The sequence below is a fragment of the Neoarius graeffei genome, chromosome 4, assembly GCF_027579695.1.
Source record: "Neoarius graeffei isolate fNeoGra1 chromosome 4, fNeoGra1.pri, whole genome shotgun sequence".
NCBI lineage: Eukaryota > Metazoa > Chordata > Actinopteri > Siluriformes > Ariidae > Neoarius > Neoarius graeffei.
The window spans coordinates 26,049,593-26,075,466 of NC_083572.1; the positions used below are offsets into that span (position 1 = coordinate 26,049,593).

General features: G+C 45.5%; 1 protein-coding gene across 1 annotated transcript in view; it reads right to left on the bottom strand.

The window, feature by feature from the left end:
• Nucleotides 1–1,225: 1,225 nt before the first annotated feature.
• Nucleotides 1,226–25,874, bottom strand: part of LOC132884950 (uncharacterized) — a 67,512-nt gene continuing 42,863 nt past the window's right edge. Inside the window, exons 5-7 of the mRNA XM_060919072.1 lie at nucleotides 3,118–3,331; nucleotides 2,376–2,432; nucleotides 1,226–2,004 (exon numbers count right to left, since the gene is read on the bottom strand). Coding sequence (XP_060775055.1) covers nucleotides 1,691–2,004; nucleotides 2,376–2,432; nucleotides 3,118–3,331 — 585 coding nt within the window. The 3' untranslated portion in view covers nucleotides 1,226–1,690. The remainder of the gene's footprint in view (nucleotides 2,005–2,375; nucleotides 2,433–3,117; nucleotides 3,332–25,874) is intronic.

Below are 25,874 nucleotides of genomic sequence, written 5' to 3' on the forward strand. Positions count from 1 at the left end.
GGGGTTGAGATCTGGAGACTGGCTAGGCCACTCCAGGACCTTGAAATGCTTCTTACGAAGCCACTCCTTCGTTGCCCGGGCGGTGTGTTTGGGATCATTGTCATGCTGAAAGACCCAGCCACATTTCATCTTCAATGCCCTTGCTGATGGAAGGAGGTTTTCACTCAAAATCTCACGATATATGGCCCCATTCATTCTTTCCTTTACACGGATCAATCATCCTGGCCCCTTTGCAGAAAAACAGCCCCAAAACATGATGTTTCCACTCCCATGCTTTACAGTAGGTATGGTGTTCTTTGGATGCAACTCAGCATTCTTTCTCCTCCAAACATGACAAGTTGAGTTTTTACCAAAAAGTTCTATTTTGGTTTCATCTGACCATATGACATTCTCCCAATCCTCTTCTGGATCATCCAAATGCTCTCTAGCAAACTTCAGACGGGCCTGGACATGGACTGGCTTAAGTGGGGGGCACGTCTGGCACTGCAGGATTTGAGTCCCTGGCGGCGTAGTGTGTTGCTGATGGTAGACTTTGTTACTTTGGTCCCAGCTCTCTGCAGGTCATTCACTAGGTCCCCCCGTGTGGTTCTGGGATTTTTGCTCACCGTTCTTGTGATTATTTTGACCTCATGGGGTGAGATCTTGCATGGAGCCCCAGATCGAGGGAGGTTATCAGTGGTCTTGTATGTCTTCCATTTTCTAATAATTGCTCCCACAGTTGATTTCTTCACACCAAGCTGCTTACCTATTGCAGATTCAGTCTTCCCAGCCTGGTGCAGGTCTACAATTTTGTTTCTGGTGTCCTTTGACAGCTCTTTGGTCTTGGCCATAGTGGAGTTTGGAGTGTGACTGTTTGAGGTTGTGGACAGGTGTCTTTTATACTGATAACGAGTTCAAACAGGTGCCATTAATACAGGTAATGAGTGGAGGACAGAGGAGCCTCTTAAAGAGAAGTTACAGGTCTGTGAGAGCCAGAAATCTTGCTTGTTTGTAGGTGACCAAATACTTATTTTACCGAGGAATTTACCAATGAATTCATTAAAAATCCTACAATGTGATTTTCTGGATTCTTTCCCCCCATTCTGTCTCTCGTAGTTGAAGTGTATCTATGATGAAAATTACAGGCCTCTCTCATCTTTTTAAGTGGGAAAACTTGCACAATTGGTGGCTGACTAAATACTTTTTTGCCCCACTGTACATCAGGAAGCTCTCCTTCCACGCTAATTTGAATGCTACCAATATTGTTTGACGCCATTTATGTTCCAATTTTCGAGTGGTCTGTTTTAAAGTGTCATCATTATACCAGGGTGCTAATTTTTTCTCTCTGATCATTTTCCTTTTAAGAGGAGCTACATTATCTAACGTATAGCGAAACGTTGACTCTAAGCATTCAGTTGCCTGATCAAGTTCTGCAGGGGCGGAAAGTGACCCAATCAAAGTTGATAACTCTGGGAGATCATTTATAAAGCTCTGTGCAGTAGTTGACATGAATGTACGTTTAATACAGTAGCGTGGTGAGGTGCATATATTATTGCTCAGACACATTTTGAATGAGATGAGATAATGATCCGAGATAACTTCAGACTGTGGAAGTGTGACTATATTTTCTACGTTTAACTCAAATGTTAGTACTCTGCGTACACACTACTGGATTTGGGCTGAGGAGTGATATAGCTTATCAGGACTTTCCTCATAGGCACATCTGACGTCTGACACATTTGGTCATTTTCTTTAGTCTGTCCCAATCTCCTCCTTTGCTCATTTTGTGCCTTTTTGTTGGCTGGTCAATCTCTGAATCAGAGGATGAGATGTCCCCCTCAAGTTGTCTGAGCCTCTCTGCTTCCTCCACGTCTGAGAGTTCACTCTCAGACACCACCTTTTCTCTGTTATCATCATCTATCATTGAATGACACACGCTCTCTGGTTTGGTATTTATGGCCCTCTTCCTTTCTGTTTCTTTATTTATATCCTCAAATACATTGGGTATGGCTGGCACCCCATGACCTGTAGAAAGAAAAGAATTATCCCTGTTGAAGTTATATATGCTCCTTGTCATTAGTGTTCAGTCCAAACATATAAATATTAAAAAATAATGGGTTCACCACTTGCACTGTATGAATGTTGCACTTCTTAAGATAAGAATCTGTCAAACAGCCACAAGAACATTTACCACAACTTTACCTTGCCTGATTTCAATGCTTTGTGAGAACAGTATAATTTTCAACATTATAATTTTCACCTGAAAAATTTCAAAGGGCTCTTTCATGTTAAATATCATATTAATTTATTGCTTCAAGATAAAATTCTCCAAGTATGTGTTTGAAGAAGATTTTAATAAAACTCCAGGGTAAGAACAGCCTTTCAAATCAGTGTACCTCGTTTATCAGCCTTGGACCTGGCCAGCTGCCTCCGCAGGTGATTGACTGCCTCCTCTGTAATGTGGAAATTGTGAAAAAAATTACTGAAAGGTAACCATACTACTGTATAAAACACAGTTAATGAAGGGAAAGCAACAAGGTGTCATTCTTATTTTATGCTCGAAGTACTAGTTTGCCGTGTGAAATATTGACACAATAGGCACAAACTTTGATTTCGGTTCACTGATGTATGCTAAATATTTAAATCATTTTCAATTATAAATTATCATTGCAACTGTCAGCTCCTTTTTTCTTTTGCTGGCTTCTCTGCTGTTCCCCTCCAAATTGGTTCCCTTCTGGTTCAGTGGTCATAAATTCGCTGCTGTCACTCTCCTCATCCCGTGTTTCTAAATCAAATTTATTTATATATTATCAAGTCATACACAGCTTTTTGGTACACATGACTAGAAAAGACAAACAATAAAACACAAAACATAGCAGGCAATCACAAGAATCAGTCATAAAACAAACATACAAGAACACACCAGCATAATGTACTCATAATAACGTGATCAAGAGTATAATCAGTCTAATACATTTGACTATTTGGGGGAACTGTTAAACCTTTAAGAAACCATTCATGAAATGGACATTATTATTATTACTATTATTATTATTCAATTCATTACATCATCTACATATATTAACCAACATAGTTAACCTATTTATTTAAAAACATTGTAATACAGCAAAAGCATACCATAAAACTGCTTCCATTTCAGCACTTTGAAGAACTGCCAATTATTCCCAGGTTTTGTTTGTCTCTCGATATCCTTCTGTCCATTCACTTTATTTGGCCATACGATGAATGTTTTGTCATGCGATTCCATAATCTCGTTAACTGGTACAATCCTGGATACAGGTGTACCCCGCTCTTTCCATATCACCTTCTGGTACGGCAAGGTAGACATTCTCTAAAGAAAAAAAGACATGAATGATTTTTAACCTTAAAGTAGCTTTTGACTTCCAAAATAGCTGTAACAGCTTTAGTTAAAATAACCCATCTCCACAGAAATAAACTAATCTTATTAACGCTTTTCTTTTGCCGCCATAAAAGCCTAGAACTGTCTACCCACAGATGTGAGACAGCTTAGACCAAATATTCTTTCAAGCCCCAAATCCTTGTGCGTAATAGAAACAAATTTCTTCCAAATGACCACAGAGGAAATCATAAATTGTATTTTGCATAAATGCATATTGGATTTAGCCGTCTTAATGCACATCTTTTCACAAACGGGTCGATTGATGAGCCATCATGTGAATGCGGATACAAATCTGAGGAGACTGGACTCTTTTTTTTTTCTCTTGCCAGAATTTCAACCTAGCAGACAAAATATGCTTATCAAGCTTATCTCAACCTTAAGATACATTTAACTCTTAAACTACTGCTAGTGCTATATGGTCGATCAGTTACATGCGTTAAAATAACTTTAAAATGCCTTTCAAAGTCTGTGAACCCAATATTTGAAAGCCCCATGTCTATCATTCGTTATCATCTCATTGCATCATGATCAATACATATATAATTAATTTCCTTATCACATTGTAATCAGAGTAAACAATGCTCTCTGGAAATTGGAAACATTACCTATCATATACTGAATAAGGGGGCGGCACGGTGGTGTAGTGGTTAGCGCTGTCGCCTCACAGCAAGAAGGTCCTGGGTTCGAGCCCCGGGGCCGGCGAGGGCCTTTCTGTGTGGAGTTGGCATGTTCTCCCCGTGTCCGCGTGGGTTTCCTCCGGGTGCTCCGGTTTCCCCCACAGTCCAAAGACATGCAGGTTAGGTTAACTGGTGACTCTAAATTGACCGTAGGTGTGAATGTGAGTGTGAATGGTTGTCTGTGTCTATGTGTCAGCCCTGTGATGACCTGGCGACTTGTCCAGGGTGTACCCCGCCTTTCGCCCGTAGTCAGCTGGGATAGGCTCCAGCTTGCCTGCGACCCTGTAGAAGGATAAAGCGGCTAGAGATAATGAGATGAGATGAGATACTGAATAAGGTGGGGTTTACATTAGACCGTATCAGCGGATCATCAGATTAACGTTTTTAAAACGATTAGCATGCATACAGCAACGCCAATACACGATTCGCGTGCACACAGCAACACCAATACACGGATACGCTCGGCTCCGCAGGCATCCTGCGCTCCAAATCACTCCACCCTGAACAGCGAGTGCCCTCTGGAGGGTGCGCACTCTGGCCCTGCGCAGCTCACAGAGCGCACGAGTGAAGTGCACAAGCAGTGATTCGGGACTGAGCCGCTGTGTGTGTGATCTCAGTGCATATCGGGCATGCGCGTCACTTACCACTTGCAAGTGGAAGGATGGCAAGCCTAAAGACAATCATAACTACACAATGGGCAGTATTTGCATCAGTATTTGCAGTATTTTCATACTTTTATACTCTTTAATGAAAGGTGATACAAGGTGGAAGTCCATGCCGTTTTTCAGCAGTCGCATCACATGACCAACACCAGTGAATCAGGAAGGTGGATGTCACAGTGACGTTGTCCAATGACGACGCCAGCTAGAGCTCAGCACAGCGTATCTGCGTATTCTCAATGTTTACACAGCACCGGACCAGACACGATCTGGATTGAATACGTGGACCCTGGTGGATTCCCGTTTCCTGGCGTTTCCAGGTGTTTTAATGTAAACGGACAGTGCATCCGCGAAGAAAACGAGACAGATACGGTCTAATGTAAACTTGGCCTAAGTCACCACTATGAGTCAGTATTAAGTAATTATCTGGCCAAAAATAAATAAATAAAATAAAAATTGTTTACACAGCTTTTTTAATTATAAAGACAAATATTTAACACTTCTGAAAATAAATTTTTAAAAAACCTAAAAAAAACCCCCCTCCCTGACAGTTGGTTCAGTTTTCTTGATGTATCATTGGCAACAATACAAATCCCTCTTCATCATCACCAACTAGTAGCATAAGTCCTCTGCATTTCAGTCATGTAAGTGGAACTCTCTTTAAATGAGTGTGGCAGCGGGGGCATGGTCAAGTGTCGGTCTGTGAATGGAGGGCAGAGTCAGGGAAGGTAAGTGGCAGAATCACTGCACCTGATGTGAGTTAACCTGTGTTTGTGTGTCTTCCCCAGTGACCGCGCCCTATAAAAGGAGAGAGAGAGAGCAGAGAAAGGGAGCTCTCTCCCGAGCTGAATGCATGTGTGAGAGAGTGAATGAGCTGAAAAGCCACACATATCATTAAAAATAAAAGAGTTTCTGAGAACTCAGTTCTGGCCTGCCATGCTTCTGTACTCCACCCACCTGCTCTGGTTCTACAGTGGTGCCGAAACCCGGGACGGAGCACAGAAGGATACAGCCCCATGGAGTCCTCCCCCTTCAAGGACCTGGTCCATGCCCTCGCCTCAGCCCAACAGAGCCAGCACCAGGCGCTGGTCACTCTCCGGAAGGAGCAAGAACAACGGTTCAAAGCCCTGGTGCTGGCACAGCAGGAAGATCACCAGGCATTCTGGCACCTGCTCGCGTCGGCGGGGTCCACCATCACCACCGCCGCGGACCCCCCCCACCTCATCCGAACGAAGACGGGTCCGCATGATGACCCTGAAGCCTTCCTCACTCTTTTTGAGCAGGCAGCAGAGGCATGGGGTTGGCCGGTGGAACAGCGTGTGGCACGCCTCCTCCCCCTGCTAACAGGCAAGCCTACTTCTTACTGTTTCCTACTTCCATGTCTGTGTCTTCCCCCCCTCAGGTGAGTGAGCTCCGAAACACCGGTGCAGAGGGAGAGCCTGGGCCGGTATGCTGGCGCTGCGGGGAGCCGGGGCACCTCTAGCATCAGTGCTCGGCGATGGAGGTGGGTGCAGTGGTCCGGATCCCCAATGCACCAGAGACCGCCCTCAATCGGGCCGGAGCGTATCACATACCAGTGAGTATCCAAGGGGATATGTATCAGGCTTTGGTGGACTCTGGCTGTAATCAGACCTCAATCCACCAAAGCCTGGTGCAAAATGAGGCATTGGGGAGAGCACATTTGGTGAAGGTGTTGTGTGTGCACAAGGATGTTCACAACTACCCTTTAGTGTCAGTCCACATTCTATTTTGAGGGGAGAAATTTAGAGTAAAGGCGGCGGTTAATCCTCGCCTTACCCACTCGATAATTTTGGGGACTGATTGGCCGGGATTTCGGGAATTAATGTCACATTTAGTGAAGAGTGGGGCCTGCCATAATTTAGCGGGGGGAGGTCCCGGTGTGGCATTGGCGGGAGCAGCTGTCACAGAGCCGTCTACGTCATCACTGCATCAGAGTGAGGAGCAGCAGCCTCGCGGATTTCCTGTTAGAGCAGTCGCAAGATGAGATTCTCTGGCATGCGTTTGACCAAGTGAGAGTAATCGATGGTCAAATGCTCCAGCCAAAAGCCACCCCGTCCTTTCCCTATTTCTCCATTATTAAGGATAGGTTATACCGAGTGACGCAGGACACTCAGACGAAGGAACCGATAACACAGCTTTTGATCCCAAAGAGCCACCGGGAATTTATATTCCAGGCAGCTCACTTTAATCCCATGGCTGGACACTTAGGGCAGGATAAGACACTAGGCCTGAATAATGGCCCAGGTCTATTGTCCAGGGATTCGCGGCGATGTCCCCAGGTGGTGTACGGCGTGCCGAGAATGCCAGTTAGTAAATCCAGCGGCCATTCCAAAAGCGCTTTTGCGCCCTCTGCCATTAATTGAGACCCTGTTCGAAAGAATTGGGATGGATCTCGTCGGGCCATTAGATCGGTCAACATGAGGATATCGCTTTATTTTAGTTCTGGTGGACTATGCAACGCGATATCCGGAAGCAGTGCCTCTTTGCAATATCTCAGCACACAGTATTGCGGAAGCACTCTTCCATGTCATCTCCCGAGTCAGAATCCCCAAAGAGATTCTGACTGATCAAGGCACTACGTTTATGTCATGCACACTGCACGAACTATATGAGTTACTGGGAATTAAGCCTATCCGCACCAGCGTTTATCACCCACAAACGGATGGCTTAGTCGAACAGTTCAACCGCACCCTCAAGAACATAATTCGAAAATTTGTAAGCGATGACGCACGTAGCTGGGATAAATGGCTCGAGCCCCTGTTATTCGCAGTGCGAGAGGTCCCACAAGCCTCCACAGGGTTCTCCCCATTTGAATTATTATACGGGTGTAAGTCGCGTGGCATTTTAGATGTGCTGCGTGAAAATTGGGAGGAGGGACCTTCAACAAGCAAAAATGAAATTCAATATGTTATCGACCTGCATGCCAAACTCCACACCCTCATGCACCTAGCCCAGGAGAATTTGCGGCAGGCCCAAGAACGTCAAGTCCATCTGTACGACAGGGGCGCACGCCTTAAGGAATTCACACCAGGAGATAAAGTACTCGTCTTGTTGCCCATGTTGAGCTCCAAATTGATCGCAGGTGGCAAGGACCCTTTCAGGTCGCATGGCGAGTCAGGGACATCGACTATGAGGTGCGGCAAATGGACAGGGGTGGGGCGTTACAGATTTACCACCTCAATCTGTTAAAACTTTGGAATGAGGAGGTCCCTGTGGCGTTGGTGTCAGTGGTTCCAGAGAAGGCGGAGATAGGGCCGGAGTTTCAAAAATTAAAATTGACATCACCCACCGCTCCGGTCCCCTGTGGAGACCACCTCTCTCCGACCCAACTCACGGAGGTCACCCAGTTGCGGACAGAATTTTCTGACATATTCTCGCCCCTGCCCGGCCGCACTCACCTCATAGAACACCACATTGAGATGTCCCCGGGGGTGGTAGTGCACAGCCACCCTTACAGACTGCCCGAACACAAAAAAAAGGTGGTTCGGGAAGAACTTGAGGCCATGCTCCAAATGGGCATCGTTGAGGAGTCCCACAGTGACTGGAGCAGCCCGGTGGTCTTGGTTCCCAAAGCCGACAGGTCGGTCCAGTTCTGTGTGGACTATAGAAAAGTCAACGTGGTGTCTAAATTTGATGCGTACCCAATGCCTCATATTGATGAGTTGCTCGATCAACTAGGCACGGCTCATTTTTATTCGACACTGGATTTGACAAAGGGATATTGGCAGATCCCCTTGACTCTGTTATCCCGAGAGAAAATGGCCTTTTCCACACCGTTTGGCTTACACCAGTTCATCACACTTCCTTTTGGGCTGTTTGGGGTGCCCGCTACGTTCCAGCAGCTTATGGATAGGGTCCTCCACCCCCACGCCACCTACGCGGCTGCATACTTGGACGACATCATTATTTATAGTAATGATTGGCCGCGACACCTAAAACATCTAAGGACTGTCCTTTGGTTGCTGAGGCGAGCAGGTCTCACAGCTAATCCGAAGAAGTGTGCAATTGGGCAGGTGGAAGTACGGTATCTGGGCTTCCACTTGGGCAATGGGCAGATACGTCCTCAAATTAATAAGACAGCAGTGATTGCGGCCTGCCCGAAGCCCAAGACCAAAAAGGGGGTGAGACAGTTCCTGGGGCTGGCTGACTACTATCGTAGGTTTATACCTAATTATTCGGACGTCACCAGCCTGCTGACTGATCTCACTAAAAAGGGGGCACCAGATCTGGTCCAGTGGACGGAGCAGTGCCAGTGGGCTTTCTCTGAGGTAAAGGCTGCACTGTGTGGGGGGCCACTGTTACACTCCCCTGACTTTTCTCTCCCCTTTGTTTTGCAGACAGACACGTCAGACAGAAGGCTGGGGGCTGTTCTGTCCCAGGGGGTGGAGGGGGAGGATCGTCCAGTGCTGTACATCAGCTGTAAGCTGTCGGTGCATGAGGGCCAGTACAGCACCATAGAAAAGGAGTGCCTCGCCATCAAGTGGTCAGTCCTCACCCTCCGCTACTACCTACTGGGACACCCTTTCACCCTCTGTTTGGACCAAGCCCCCCTCCAGTGGCTCCAACACATGAAAGATGCCAACGCGCAGATCATCCCTTGGTATCTGGCACTCCAGCTGTTTAAGTTCAAGGTGGTCCACAGGCCAGGGGCGCAGATGGTCATGGCGGATTTCCTCTCCCGTCAAGGGGGGGGGGGGGGGGGGAGTCGGCTGCAGGCCGGACGGCTCAGTGGGGATATGTGGCAGCAGGGGCGTGGTCAAGCGTCGGTCTGTGAATGGAGGGCAGAGTCAGGGAAGGTAAGTGGCAGAATCACTGCACCTGATGCGAGTTAACCTGTGTTTGTGTGTCTTCCCCAGTGACCGTGCCCTATAAAAGGAGAGAGAGAGCAGAGAAAGTGAGCTCTCTCCCAAGCCAAATGCCTGTGTGAGACAGTGAGTGAGCTGAAAAGCCACACATATCATTAAAAATAAAAGAGTTTCTGAGAACTCAGTTCTGGCCTGCCATGCTTCTGTGCTCCACCCACCTGCTCTGGTTCTACAATGAGTATGTGAGACTGATGTGAAATGGCATATGCCAAATTGTGTAGATGGTGCGGGGAATTCAAGGAGGCTGGTAGACCTTTCCCTTTTCAGAATTTGGCAGGTAGCACTGCCATTATTGAACACTTCTTGAACTAACACATAGTTCCATTCCTCTAGCAGATAAACTCGGTCTCTCAGTTTGCTCGAGACTCCTGGTGATTCCTGACATCCAAGGTCTGAATTGTTCCTTTGGTCTTGTTCATCTAGACACTTGACCACCTGTCTAATTGGACTGACTGCACCATGGACGAGGGACTTTTGTGTACCCAGATAGCTCTCAAAGGGGAAAGCACTTATTTTGTCGAGTGGCATGCCATGATATACGACATCATCTGTGATGTGGATCAGACTGTGGACGTTGTATGTGATAAACTCAGGACCATATATCTTAACCGATTCCTTCACAAACCATTCCAGCAGGTTGCAGGCATATGCCACCTTCTCAGAATTTGTAATTGCCACTTCTGACAGGGGAATCCTCATGGCCATGCTACGTGCCAAGAAATGGTGGTACTGTGCTTCTGGTATATTGTTCTTCAGGGCTACAACTCCTCCATACAAAAAAAAGTAACTTGGTTGCTTTCCAATACTCCAGTTCATCAAGCACACGTGGTCATCGTTGGAATAGTGATGGTACATTATCCCTCATTTCTTTCAGGTTTGCGGAGATTGTATCCAAACTAGGAGTACCTAGTTTTATGCTCTGTTTACCTTTCTTCCAATTCAACAGCATCCATCTCAATACACCAAGGCAAACAAAGTGCATATAGTCTAGTACAAAAGCACTGACCATTGGAATTCCAAGAGATTGGACTGCAAGAGGCGATAACCCCTGTTGATGGTCGTCATAATCTTGAGCAGCAAAGTTTATGTCTGTTCTTAGTGGGGCATCTGTTTCTAGCAGTCGCACAGATCCAAAGTATTGCCCATGTGCTTCACACCTCTCACTAGAATCGTAACCGGTGTGGCCAGTTATGCACTTAAGGAAAGACCAAGCGGGTGCATCACACGCAAAGGCTTTTATCCTGACTCTGTAAACCCTGTCTTGGTAGGTGAAATTGTTGGTGCTTAGGTCTTCTGTTTCCTTTATGAAATCAGTCAGGAAATCTGCCATGTTGTTTGGTTTTGTAGGTCCTAGCCACTGTGCGATTGCAAATAGGTGACTCCCATTAACAGATGCCAAAATGGGCCAGAGAGTTGAAGATTTGCTTTCAAACAAGGGTATTCCATCTACATTCACTGTCAGGGCCAATGTTTCAACATTATCATTATTGCTCTTGATGTATCACGAGACCAGGTGCAACTCCAAGGTAAACATATTCTCCCCCAGCAACCTCTGTCACATCCACTCATCTCATTGTATGTTTCAATGCACGAGGGTCTTTAGGGAGGAAGGGAAGAGACTTGCTCGAGATTGATAGCAGTCCACTCAGACTATGTGTCAGGATATTCTCATCTATTGACCACTGAGATAAGTCATCTTTCAAAATGTTCTGATTGTCTGGATCTTTCAAGGTATCCAACCAGTTGATCTCGTAACCATCATTACCACGGTCCACTCGTACTGATTCATTATCTTCATCAGTACTTTCTACCTGCGGACCATCATAATTTAGTGTCATGAATTACAGAGATTGTTTCCACGTCATCATTAACATCAGCATCATGGGTGGAGTTCTCAGTATGATGTGATGTGATGTTGAGGTGTCTGACCCATGGTATCTTTGTATCCAAGACTATCAGCTGTGTTTTGACAAGCATGTAAGAATCATCCATTCTTTTCTGATATTCCCTCATGTAAGCAGCTCTCTTTCTCTTGCCCATGATATCTGCACGTAAGAATTTTGAATACATGTATGGGAGCTGAAGGAACTATGCATCATTGTATGTAGTTTTTTCACTAAAGAAACAGTTTTGTGCGTTAAACTAGGAATATATGAAAAATAAGGTCTGATAACATTAAACATTGATGAATGATAACTTTTTTTTTACACTCGCCTGTATTATCCAAGTTAAATTACCAAGTCTTCATTAGGTAATGGATTTACCCAAAACCGAAAAATTTAACAGGTTGATGCAACCTTACATTTTCCCATCTCAAATTCTAGGACTATTCTAAGATCTGTATTACCTTTATTTTGGTTAGTTGCCAATCGTTGCCTCATTGTTAAGTATGTAAAATCCTTGAAATACCACCAAGAATAAAACACATGACACGTCAAGTCAAGTCAACTTTATTGTCAAATATGCTATACATGCTCAACATACAGCACAGATGAAATTTCAGTCCTCTCTGACCCACAGTGCAAACAGGCAATGCAATAAATAAAAATAGAATAATTGAAAAAACAAACAATATAAACAGTATAAACACTCTAGATAAGAACTAGACATAGACTAAACACTCAGACAAACAATATAAACAGTATAAACACTAGATAAGAACTAGACAGACTAAACACTCATACACACACACACACACATAAATTGGTGCAAATAAACAAACAATCAAGGGCACTTGAGGTATAGCAGGAAAACATGAAATAAGCAGTATAAACAAACTAGCAGCTGTTAAGGTGAGGTAGTGCGGAATAGTGCAAATGAGCGAGGTAAAGTGAGATGTGCGGTCCCTGAGTTCAGTGTGTTAATGAACGATGAGATGTATGTATGTATGTATGTATGTATGTATGTATGTATGTGTGTGTACATACATACATACATACATACATACATACATACGTGTGTGTTTGGGGGGGGAACTGTGAGGATGACATGTCAGATGCTGAAGGGGGGGCAGGGGTGTGTGTGAGCAGAATCTGTGGCAGGGGGCAGAGGGGGGAGGAGGGGCAGAACAGGGAGGGAGTTGAGCCTCCTGACTGCCTGGTGAAGGAAACTATTCTTGAACCTGCTGGTTTTGGCCCGGAGGCTCCGCAGTCTCCTCCCCGATGGCAGCAGACTGAAGAGGCTGTGAGATGGGTGGGTGGGGTCGCCTGCAATCCTGATGGCTTTGCAGGTGAGGCAGGAGTTATCCATTAGAGAAGGGAGAGAGACACCAATGATCCTCTCAGCTGCTCTCATGATGCGCTGCAGAGACTTGCAGCAGGACATGGTGAGGCGCCATACCACACGGTGATGCAGCTGGCCAGGATGTTCTCGATGGTGCCTCTGTAGAAAGTGTGCATGATGGGGGCCGGGGCTCTTGCTCTCCTCAGTTTGTGGAGGAAGTACAGACGCTGTTGGGCTTTTTTGGCCAGTGATGCGGTGTTGTTGCTCCAGGACAGGTCTTCAGAGATGTGTACACCCAGAAACTTGGTGCTGCTCACCCTCTCCACTGCAGCACCATTGATAGATAGTGGAGCATGCTAGGTGTGCTCTCTCCTGAAGTCCACAACAATCTCCTTCGTCTTCTCCACGTTCAGACAGAGATTGTTGTCCTTGCACCACATGGCCAAGCGGCTCACCTCACTCCTGTAGATGGTCTCATCGCCATTGCTGATGAGACCCACCACAGTCGTGTCATCCACAAACTTAATGAAGAGATTAGAGTTGGATGTTGGTGTGCAGTCGTGGGTCAGCAGAGTGAAGAGGAGGGGGCTTAGCACACATCCTGGGGGGCCCCCGTGTTCAATGTGATGGTGCTGGAGAAGTTGCTGCTGACCCGTACAGTCGGTGGTCTCCCCGTCAGGAAGTCCAGCAGCCAGTTGCACAGGGAGGTGTTGAGTCCCAGTTGGTCCAGTTTATGAATGAGCTGCTGAGGAATGATTGTGTTGAATGCTGAGCTAAAGTCTATGAACAGCATTCTGACATACGAGTCTTTTGTCTCCAGGTGGGTGAGGGCTGAGTGGAGGGCAGTGGAGATGGCATCATCAGTCGAACGGTTGGACTGATATGCAAACTGGAAAGGGTCCAGGGCGGGGGGGAGGGCAGACTTGATATGCCGCATGACTAGCCATTCAAAGCACTTCATGAGGATGGGAGTGAGTGCGACAGGGCAGTAGTCATTGAAACAGGAGGGAGACGGCTTCTTCGGGACCAGGATGATGGTGGTGGTTTTGAGGCACGTGGGGACAACAGCCTGGCTCAATGAGATGTTGAAGATGTCTGTAAAGACATCTGTGAGCTCCTTGGCACAGTCTCTCAGGACACGACCAGGAATGTTATTATGCTTGCCATCGCCATTTTGTTTTCGATTCGGACAAGCTAGCAAGCTCCTCTCTGATTGGATGCATTTCTGGAGTCATTAGTGCCTTAAACAGGCACAGAACAAAATCTACAAGACGTTGCCTTTTGTATGAATCCGGTTTTCCTTAGACTTGCAAGAAATTTAATTTGATTATAGTAACTGTAGCAAGCGTTCTAGGTGGGTGGAGCACAGAAGCACAGCAGGACAGTACTGAGTTCTCAATGACTCCTTTATTGTCAGCTTTTCAGCTTCTATACGTTTATTCATATACAACCCCGATTCCAAAAAAGTTGGGACAAAGTACAAATTGTAAATAAAAACAGAATGCAATAATTTACAAATCTCAAAAAATGATATTGTATTCACAGTAGAACATAGACAACATATCAAATGTCGAAAGTGAGACATTTTGAAATTTCATGCCAAATATTGGCTCATTTGAAATTTCATGACAGCAACACATCTCAAAAAAGTTGGGACAGGGGCAATAAGAGGCTGGAAAAGTTAAAGGTACAAAAAAAGGGACAGCTGGAGGACCAAACTGCAACTCATTAGGTCAGTTGACAATAGGTCATTAACATGACTGGGTATAAAAAGAGCATCTTGGAGTGGCAGCGGCTCTCAGAAGTAAAGATGGGAAGAGGATCACCAATCCCCCTAATTCTGCACCGACACATAGTGGAGCAATATCAGAAAGGAGTTCAACAGTGTAAAATTGCAAAGAGTTTGAACATATCATCATCTACAGTGCATAATATCATCAAAAGATTCAGAGAATCTGGAAGAATCTCTGTGCGTAAGGGTCAAGGCCGGAAAACCATACTGGGTGCCCATGATCTTCGGGCCCTTAGACGGCACTGCATCACATACAGGCATGCTTCTGTATTGGAAATCACAAAATGGGCTCAGGAATATTTCCAGAGAACATTATCTGTGAGCACAATTCACCGTGCCATCCTCCGTTGCCAGCTAAAACTCTACAGTTCAAAGAAGAAGCCATATCTAAACACGATCCAGAAGCACAGACGTGTTCTCTGGGCCAAGGCTCATTTAAAATGGACTGTGGCAAAGTGGAAAACTGTTCTGTGGTCAAACGAATCAAAATTTGAAGTTCTTTATGGAAATCAGGGATGCCGTGTCATTCGGACTAAAGAGGAGAAGGATGACCCAAGTTGTTATCAGTGCTCAGTTCAGAAACCTGCATCTCTGATGGTGTGGGGTTGCATTAGTGCATGTGGCATGGGCAGCTTACACATCTGGAAAGACACCATCAATGCTGAAAGATATATCCAGGTTCTAGAGCAACATATGCTCCCATCCAGATGACATCTCTTTCAGGGAAGACCTTGCATTTTCCAACATGACAATGCCAAACCACATACTGCGTCAATTACAGCATCATGGCTGCGTAGAAGAAGGGTCCAGGTACTGAACTGGCCAGCCTGCAGTCCAGATCTTTCACCCATAGAAAACATTTGGCGCATCATAAAATGGAAGATACGACAAAAAAGACCTAAGACAGTTGAGCAACTAGAATCCTACATTAGACAAGAATGGGTTAACATTCCTATCCCTAAACTTGAGCAACTTGTCTCCTCAGTCCCCAGACGTTTACAGACTGTTGTAAAGAGAAAAGGGGATGTCTCACAGTGGTAAACATGGCCTTGTCCCAACTTTTTTGAGATGTGTTGTTGTCATGAAATTTAAAATCACCTAATTTTTCTTTTTAAATGATACATTTTCTCAGTTTAAACATTTGATATGTCATCTATGTTCTATTCTGAATAAAATATGGAATTTTGAAACTTCTACATCATTGCATTCTGTTTTTATTTACAATTTGTACTTTGTCCCAACTTTTTTGGAATTGGAGTTGTGTATATATGTGTGTGTCTGTATGCATATATATATATGCATACAGACACACATGCCACACACATGTGTTCTGGTCGGGAGAGAGCCTGCTCTGCTCTCACTCTCTTCCTTAAATAGGGCGCGGCTGCTGGGAAGAGACACAAACAGGTTAATTCACATCAGGTGTAATGATTCTGCCCCTTACCTTCCCTGACTCCGCCCTCCGGTCACAGACCGATGCTTGACCACGCCCCCACTGCCACATACCCCCACCGCCCGACTCAGGCCGGGCAGCCGTCCGGCCTGCAGCTGACTCCCCCCCTTGACAGGAGAGGAAGTCCGCCACGACCATCTGTGCCCCCGGCCTGTGGACCACCTTGAAGTTAAAGGGTTGGAGTGCCAGATACCAATGGGTGATCCGCGCATTGGCATCCTTCATGCGGTGGAGCCACTGGAGGGGCGCGTGGTCCAAACAGAGGGTGAAAGGGCATCCCAGCAGGTAGTAACGGAGGGCGAGGACCACCCACTTGATGGCCAGGCACTCCTTCTCTATGGTGCTGTAGCGCCCCTCACGCACCGACAGCTTCCGACTTATATACAGCACTGGGCGATCCTCCCCCTCCACCTCCTGGGACAAAACAGCCCCCAGCTCTCTGTCCGACGCGTCCGTCTGCAATATAAAAGAGAGAGAAAAGTCAGGGGAGTTGTAGGTATCATGCCGCCATTCTGTGTCTAAGGACTACAACTACCAGTCCTCTTCCGCGTGACCTACGTCACGCGTGGGCGGGATCATCTACGTCAGTCCACCATGCGCGCATAAGTCCAAGCGGAAGCTCCGCCATTTTGTCTCTCGCGTCCGGTTTTCAAGGAAGCTAGACGCACAAAAGAGATGCTCTCCACCAAAAAGACGTCTTCTTTCTTGCAAGATCCATCACTCAGCGCGATTTTCTTTCTTACCCTTGGCAAAGGTAAACTCTAGAGTCACGCGATCTTTAAACTCAACCTGAGTTACAACCGGTTTACTTGTATTAGAAGTGACGTCACGACTGCAGCCCAGGCAGTTGAAAGTTAAGAAGCGATTGAATCCTTTTTAACTCAAAAGCGCTGTGCATCTTATTCTGATCAGAGACTTTTCCTCTCGAACGCTGAGGTTCGCACCAAGAATCCTCTGCTTTCCATGGGAACCACCCAAGTGCTCCGCTGGACCCAGAAAGTTCTCTACGCCTCCATCACGAGCGGCTCACGTGCTCCCACGGCGAGGCCCGAGACTACACTGGCGAATATTTCTTCATATCTTGCTAAAGGCAGGATTAAGTAAGATTTTGGCATTTGGGCATAATTAAGATAGTCTTAGGAATTTGCTTTTATTTGAAAGTGTGAATTTAAACCCAGGTTTATTCATTACACTGTTAGACAAGCAGCGTGTTGATTTATTTTGGTTCTATGTTCTCTCAATTGTTTTAATAGGTTGCGCATGCTTTTCTCTCTGACTAACACTTTAATTTCCTTATCATACATTTTGACCTTATCAAGGTTTCAGTGAGTTTGGTAATGTTATGAGTGTGGAATCTTTGTTACTGAGAAAACACGTGCTCAACAGGCCTGACCAGGCCTGATACACTTTAGACAGCTTCCCTTTGTCTTTAGCAACACGTGCTCAGTAGGCCTCACTAGGCCTAACAAACACACTTTAGCTAGGCCATAGGGCCTTTCACAAGCACACTAGCAACACAAGGCTAATCTAGGCCTCCACCACGTGTAGTTTGTAGTTAGCTACACGAGGCTAAACACATGGTCAAGTCCTTCCCCCCCCACACACACACATTAGCAACAGAGCTAATCCTTTGTTCTATTTAGATAACATCCCTTTGTTTTAGCTAGCAACAAGCTAGGCCATATACACACACACACACACCATATTTGTATATATTGATTTATTTTTATCTTTGTATAATAAATTCATTTATTAAACAAACTGTGTTTATTTCTGTGAACAATATCTGAAGTCCCCAATCCCTCAAAGAATTCAAAAGGGTGCATATAAAAGTTATGTAATATGGTAAGTGATCGTAATAATTTGGAAATATACCATAATTTAGCTGTTTGGTAATTTATTATTAAGCACCAGGATTAATGGTATGATTCACTAAATGATTCATTGAACGATTCACTAAATGATTCATTGAACGATTCACTAAATGATTCATTGAACGATTCACTGAATGATTCACTTCAAATGAGACTGATTCTATGGTATGATTCAATTCAAAGGAGTCAAAGTAAACAATTCAATGGGACTGATTCATTTTAATTATTAACCTTCAAATTTAATGAGACTGGTTTAATGAGATTGATCACTTAATTTCAATAATTAACTGATTGCACCCACAGGAGTGTAACACTGGCCCCCCACACGGTGTAGCCTTTACCTCAGAAAAAGCCCGCTGGCATTGCTCCGTCCACTGGACCGGATCTGGTGCCCCCTTTTTAGTGAGATCAGTCAGCGGGCTGGTGATGTCCGAATAATTAGGTATAAACCTACGATAATAGCCAGCCAGCCCCAGGAACTGTCTCACCCCCTTTTTGGTCTTGGGCCTCGGGCAGGCCGCAATTGCCGCTGTCTTGTTAATTTGGGAACGCACCTGCCCATTGCCCAAGTGGAAGCCCAGATACCATACTTCCACCCGCCCAATCGCACACTTCTTTGGGTTGGCTGCGAGACACGCCTGCCTCAGCGACCTAAGGACGGCCCTCAGATGTTGGAGGTGCCTCGGCCAGTCATTACTACAGATAATGATATCGTCAAGATAGGCGGCGGCATGGGTGGCGTGGGGGCGAAGGACCCTATCCATCAGCCGCTGAAACGTAGCGGATGCCCCAAACAGCCCAAAAGGAAGTGTGACAAACTGGTGTAAGCCGAATGGTGTGGAAAAGGCCGTTTTTTCTCGGGATAATGGAGTCAAGGGGATCTGCCAATAACCCTTTGTTAAATCCAGTGTCGAGTAAAAGCGAGCCGTGCCTAGTCGATCGAGCAGCTCATCAATACGAGGCATTGTGTACACGTCGAATTTAGACACCGCATTGACTTTTCTGTAGTCCACACAGAACCGGACCGACCCATCGGCCTTGGGTACCAAGACCACCAGGCTGCTCCAGTCACTGTGGTACTCCTCGACAATGCCCATTTCGAGCATGGCCTCGAGTTCTTCCCGAACCACTTTTTTCTTGTGTTCGGGTAGCCCGTAAGGGTGGCTACGCACTACCACCCCCGGGGGCGTCTCAATGTGGTGTTCAATGAGGTTGGTGTGGCCAGGCAGGGGCGAGAATACGTCCGAAAACTCGGTCTGCAACTGGGCAACCTCCATGAGTTGGGACAGGGAGAGGTGGTCTCCACAGGGGACCGGAGAGGTACGCGATGCCAATGTTCCTTTTTGAATCTCCAGCCCCAGCTCCGCCTTCTCTGGAACCACCGACACCAATGCCACGGGGACCTCCTCATTCCAGAGTTTGAGCAGGTTGAGGTGGTAAACTTGTAACGCCCCACCCCTGTCCGTTCACCTCACCTCATAGTCAATGTCCCCGACTCGCCGTGTGACCTCAAAGTGTCCTTGCCACTTGGCGACTAATTTGGATTCGATGTGGGCAAAAGTACGAGTACTTTATCTCCCGGTGCAAACTCCCTGAGGCGCGTACCCTTGTTGTACAGGCGGGTTTGTCGTTCTTGGGCCTGCCGCAAATTCTCCTGGGTTAGGTGTGTGAGTGTGTGGAGTTTTGCGCACAGGTCAATAACGTATTGGATTTCATTTTTACTTTGTGAAGGTCCCTTCTCCCAATTTTCCCGCAGCACATCTAGAATGCCGCGCGGCTTCCGCCCATATTCTGCCCATTCAAACAGGGAGAACCCCGTGGAGGCTTGAGGGACCTCTCGCACTGAAAACAACAAGGGTTCGAGCCACTTATCCCAATTACGTGCGTCCTCACTTACGAATTTTTTAATTATATTTTTGAGGGTGCGATTGAACCGTTCAACTAAACTGTCTGTTTGTGGGTGATACATGCTGGTGCGGATCAGCTTAATACCTAATAACCCATACAGTTCCTTTAGTGTACGTGACATAAATGCTGTGCCTTGATCAGTCAGAATCTCTTTCGGGATTCCAACTCGGGAGATGACGCGGAAGAGCGCCTCCGCAATACTGCGTGCTGAGATATTACGAAGAGGCACTGCTTCTGGGTATCGCGTTGCATAGCCCACCAGAACTAATATAAAGCGGTACCCTCGTACTGACCAATCTAATGCCCCGACGAGATCCATCCCAATTCTTTCGAACGGGGTCTCGATTAATGGGAGAAGGCGCAAAGGCGCTTTTGGAATGGCCGCTGGATTTACTAACTGGCATTCGCGGCATGCTGTACACCACCTACGGACATCACCGCGAATCCCCGGCCAATAGAATCGGGCCATTATTCGGGCTAGTGTTTTATCCTGCCCTAAGTGTCCAGCCATGGGATTAAACTGAGCCGCCTGGAATACCAATTACCGGCGGCTTTTCAGAATCAAAAGCTGCGTGACTCACTCTTTAGTCGGAGTGTCCTGCGTCACTCGGTATAATCTATCCTTCATAATCGCGAAGTAAGGGAAGGACGGGGTGGCATTTGGCTGGAGCGTTTGACCATCGATTACTCTCACTTGGTCAAACACATGCCGCAGAGACTAGTCTCGCGACTGCTCTAATGGGAAATCCGCCAGGGATTCCCCAATAGAGAGAGGAGGAGCCGGCGGCTCCTCACTCTGATGCGGAGCTGATGTAGACGGCTCTGTGACAGCTGCTCCCGCCAACGCGACACCGGGACCTCCCCTTATTAAACTATGGCAGGACCCACTCTTTATTATACTTGAATGGGTAGTTGTTTTGAGTGTAATCTCTTCCTGGTTTACGCACTTCCTGTTTCCTGAGTTGTTCGCGCCGAGTCCTTTTTCCCGCGAGTGCCGGCGTTAATTACTAATCCTTTTTTAACTTTTTTTCTAATAAATAAATAATAAATAAATTTCCAGTATCCTCTTCATTTTTATTATACTGTCGCTTTCATTTTTGTACTTTTCACTTTCGCTTTCCTTTTTCCGGTTTTTTTCCCGGTTTTTTCTCTTTCTTTTTTCGGAAGAACGCCGAGACCGGAAGCTTTCTTTTTCTCTCCTCCTGTGTAAAGTCCACAAGCGGAGGCCATCTGATCTGCTTTAATATCAACAGATCTTCATTTAAGGTACGTGAATCTTTTCATCATGGCACACCTTCAGCCTGTTCAGTGTGCTGAGTGCAGGATGTTTAGTCATTCTTCCTCCGTCACTAGCGATAGCTCTATTAGCTTTACTTGTGATAAGTGCAGATTAGTTAGCTCTCTGACGGAGAAGATTTCAGTGCTAGAAGTGCGTGTCCAGGCTTTAGAGCAGGTTAGTGAGCGTGAGAACAGTGTAGTTTCTGTTAGGGAAAGTCTGGACGCCCTAGGTGGAGTTAGCAATCCCCCAACTCCGGCATTAGAGCCCTTACAGCGGGGCGAATGGGTGACGGCTCGGCGGCATAAGCGTAGAGCCAAAGCTACCGCTGAGGCTCGCCCACGGGAGCACCACTCCTCTCCGCGTCACGTGTCGAACAGGTTTGCACCCACTGAGAAACCTGAAAGAGCTCTGGTTATAGGGGACTCTATCATACGGCACGTGAAATTAGCTCAGCCTTTAGGGGCACCAGCAGCTTTAGTCAGGTGTATACCGGGAGCCAGGGCACCGGACATAGCAGGTAATCTTAGGGTCCTAGGCAAGTACAGGTTCTCAAAGATAGTTATCCATGCAGGAGCTAATGATATACGCCTTCGTCAGTCTGAGGTTACTAAGAGTAACTTTGTAGAGGTGTTTAAATTAGCGAAGGCGATGTCTGATGCTGTAGTATGCTCTGGCCCCATCCCAATGCGGTGTGGCGATGTAGCTTACAGCAGGTTATGGTCGCTGAACTGCTGGCTGTCCAGGTGGTGCTCTGAAAACAGTGTGGGCTTTATAGATAATTGGGCTAATTTTGAGGGCACTGCTGGCCTGTTAGGGCGGGACGGTATCCATCCCACTCGGGAAGGTGCTGCTCTCATTTCCTGCAGCATAGGTCATAGTCTCAGAACAGGCCTAGTTAATTTCTGACAATCCAGAGCCAAGGCCAGGGAGCAGACGAACAGGCTAAACCGACTGTCTGCTAGCTGCACAGAGTCGTCACTCAGGGCCCACTACATCGAGACTGTGTCTGTTCCCCGAGCTCAACAAAAAGGTAGAAATTTTCAGAGAGTTTGTTCCAGTAACCTAATCAATATAAAATTAGATCAGACTGACTGTACAGCTGCTGCCAGCACCTTTGATCTAAAGGTGGGGCTATTAAATATTAGATCTCTTACATCTAAAGCGCTAATGGTTAATGAACTCATTACTGATCAGGAGTTTAATGTACTGTGTTTAACAGAAACATGGATTAAGCCAAATGAATATATAGCATTAAATGAAGCGAGTCCTCCTGGATACAGTTATATACACCAGCCTCGTCTAACTGGCAGAGGAGGAGGCGTCGCGGTTATTTATAACGATTATCTAGGTGTAACACACAAACCTGGTTATAAATTTAATACATTTGAAGTTCTTCATACTCATATAATGTATGTAGCCTCGAAAAATAAGTCTACCCAGTTAATTCCATTGCTTATTATTTACAGGCCCCCGGGGCCATATTCTGAGTTTCTTTCTGAATTTGCAGATTTTATCTCAGATTTGGTTATTTCCTTAGACAAAGCTTTAGTTGTCGGAGATTTTAATATTCACTTCGATAACCCAGAAGACCCTTTAAAAACAGCGTTTGTGTCCATCTTAGATTCAGTCGGGATTAAGCAGAATGTCATAGGACCGACCCATAATGGTGGTCACACCCTTGATCTAATACTAACATTCAGATTAAACGTAGACAATATAGTCATACTTCCACAGTCTGAAGTTATCTCAGATCATTGTCTCATCTCATTCAAAAATATGTCTGAGTAATAATATATGCACCTCACCACGCTACTGTATTAAACGTACTTTCACGTCAACTACTGCACAGAGCTTTATAAATGATCTCCCAGAGCTGTCAACTTTGATTGGGTCACTGTCAGCCCCTGCAGAACTTGATCAGGCAACTGAATGCTTAGAGTCAACATTCCGCCATACTTTAGATAATGTAGCTCCTCTAAAAAGGAAAATGGTCAGAGACAAAAAATTAGCACCCTGGTATAATGATGACACTCGCACATTAAAACAGACCACTCGAAAATTGGAACGTAAATGGCGTCAAACAAAATTGGTAGGGTTCAAATTAGCTTGGAAGGAGAGCTTCCTGAAGTATAGAAAAGCTCTTAGTGCTGCGAGATCAACATATTTCTCCTCCCTAATAGAAGATAACAAAAATAATCCTAGATTCCTATTTAATACTGTAGCAAAATTAACCAGGAATAAGTCCACTATCAACACATGCACACCTGCAGTATGTAGTAGCAACGACTTCATGAATTTTTTTAATGACAAAATTGAGAATATCCGACAAAAAATTCAAACTACTAATTTAAGGTTAGACAATGAAAGTGACCTTGTAGTTAACAATATAACTGTATCAGATCATCAGTTAGAATGTTTTACTCCCCTAAAAGAAACTGAATTACTTTCATTAATCTCTACATCAAAAGCCTCAACTTGCGTACTAGATCCCTTACCGACACATCTATTCAAACAGATAATGCCTGGAGTAATTGAACCGCTTCTAAAAATAATAAATTCTTCTCTTATGATTGGCTATGTACCCAAATCCTTTAAACTAGCAGTTATCAAACCCCTGATTAAAAAACCTGACCTTGATCCCTGTCAGCTATCCAATTATCTGCCAATATCAAACCTCCCCTTTATCTCCAAGATCCTTGAAAAAGCTGTGGCACAGCAGTTATGCTCATATTTACATAGGAATAACATCCATGAAATGTATCAGTCAGGATTTAGACCTCATCATAGCACAGAGACAGCTCTGGTTAAAGTAGTAAACGACCTACTGTTGGCGTCTGATCAGGGCTGTGTCTCGCTACTTGTGTTGCTTGACCTTAGTGCAGCATTTGATACCATTGATCATTCCATTCTTCTGGATAGACTAGAAAATGTTGTGGGAGTTAAGGGAATGGCCCTCTCCTGGCTCAGGTCTTATCTAACTGATCGTTATCAGTATGTCGATATAAATGGTGATATTTCTAGACGTACCGAGGTAAAGTTTGGTGTTCCACAAGGTTCTGTCTTGGGTCCACTGCTTTTTTCTCTATATATGTTACCTCTGGGCGATATTATTCGTAAACATTGTATTAGTTTCCACTGTTATGCTGATGACACACAGTTGTATGTCTCTGCAAAACCTGATGAGAGACACCAGCTTAATAAAATTGAGGAATGTGTTAAGGACATTAGACACTGGATGCTTATAAATTTCCTTCTGCTTAACTCTGACAAGACTGAAGTACTTGTGCTAGGACCACATACAACTAGAAGTAAGTTTTCTGATTACACAGTAACTCTGGATGGCCTTTCTGTTTCTTCACGTGCAGCAGTAAAAGACCTCGGAGTGATTATTGACCCCAGTCTTTCATTCGAAACTCACATTGATAACATCACCCGGATAGCTTTCTTTCATCTCAGAAATATTGCAAAGATAAGAAATTTAATGTCATTGCATGATGCAGAAAAACTAGTCCATGCTTTCGTTACCTCCAGGTTGGATTATTGTAATGCCTTACTGTCTGGATGTTCCAATAAGTGCATAAACAAGCTCCAGTTAGTTCAAAATGCCGCAGCAAGAGTCCTTACTAGAACTAGAAAATATGACCACATCACGCCTGTCTTATCCACACTGCATTGGCTCCCAATCAAATTTCGTATTGATTATAAAATACTACTATTGACCTTTAAAGCACTAAATGGTCTCGCACCACAGTACCTGAGTGAACTTCTGCTCCTCTATGACCCGCCACGCCTACTTAGATCAAAAGGTGCAGGCTATCTGCTGGTACCTCGTATAGTGAAGGCTACATCAGGGGGCAGAGCCTTTTCTTACAAAGCCCCACTGTTATGGAACAGCCTTCCAAGTAATGTTCGGGAATCAGACACAGTCTCAGCATTTAAGTCTAGGCTGAAAACATATCTGTTTAGTCAAGCCTTTTGTTAATGGTGTTTATGAGGTAAAGGAGTAGATCTGGAGGGTCCTCAGACATAGAGTGTTTTGGTAAACTGGGATGTATGGATGCTGTCAGTCCCCACTCGCTTGCTCACTTGAGTTTGTTGACGGTGTAGTGGCTGGCTGCTTTATGTCCCGGGGCTCCCTCATGCCTGTGTTACCTTCTGGCTCTCTCCTTTTAGTTATGCTGTCATAGTTAGTTGCCGGAGTCCCTGCTTGTACTCGGTGCAATATGTATACTGTTCCTACTTAGTCAGGTGACATTGGGCATACCTAACCACCTGTTTTCTTTCTCTCCCCCCCACCCCAAATCTGTCCCTCTGAGTTACATGGAGTCAACAGGAAATCTTTTGGTGGAGACGGTGGGGACCTCGACTGGCTATCGTAGCCTGCAGGGAATCGGCCGTCAGACATTCTGTCGCATGTCCCAGACCCGGTGAAATGTAACTGAATTGTCTTGGCCAGGCCTAAGGGTCCCATCTGCATCTCATCATTGCTGAGGAGTGTGCTCCCATCACCCAATCAAGCATCCAGCCAGAGCAGAGTCATGATATATTTTTTACCATATTAACATGCCATTGTGTGTTATGCCTGATGTAAAGACTCTCATCTCTGCGAGCCTACCACACAGATTTAATACTTGTCATTTTTAGGGCATACCTAACAACGTGTTTTCTTTCTCTTTCTCTCTTCCCCCCCCCCCCCATCTGTCCCTCTGAGTTACATGTTGATC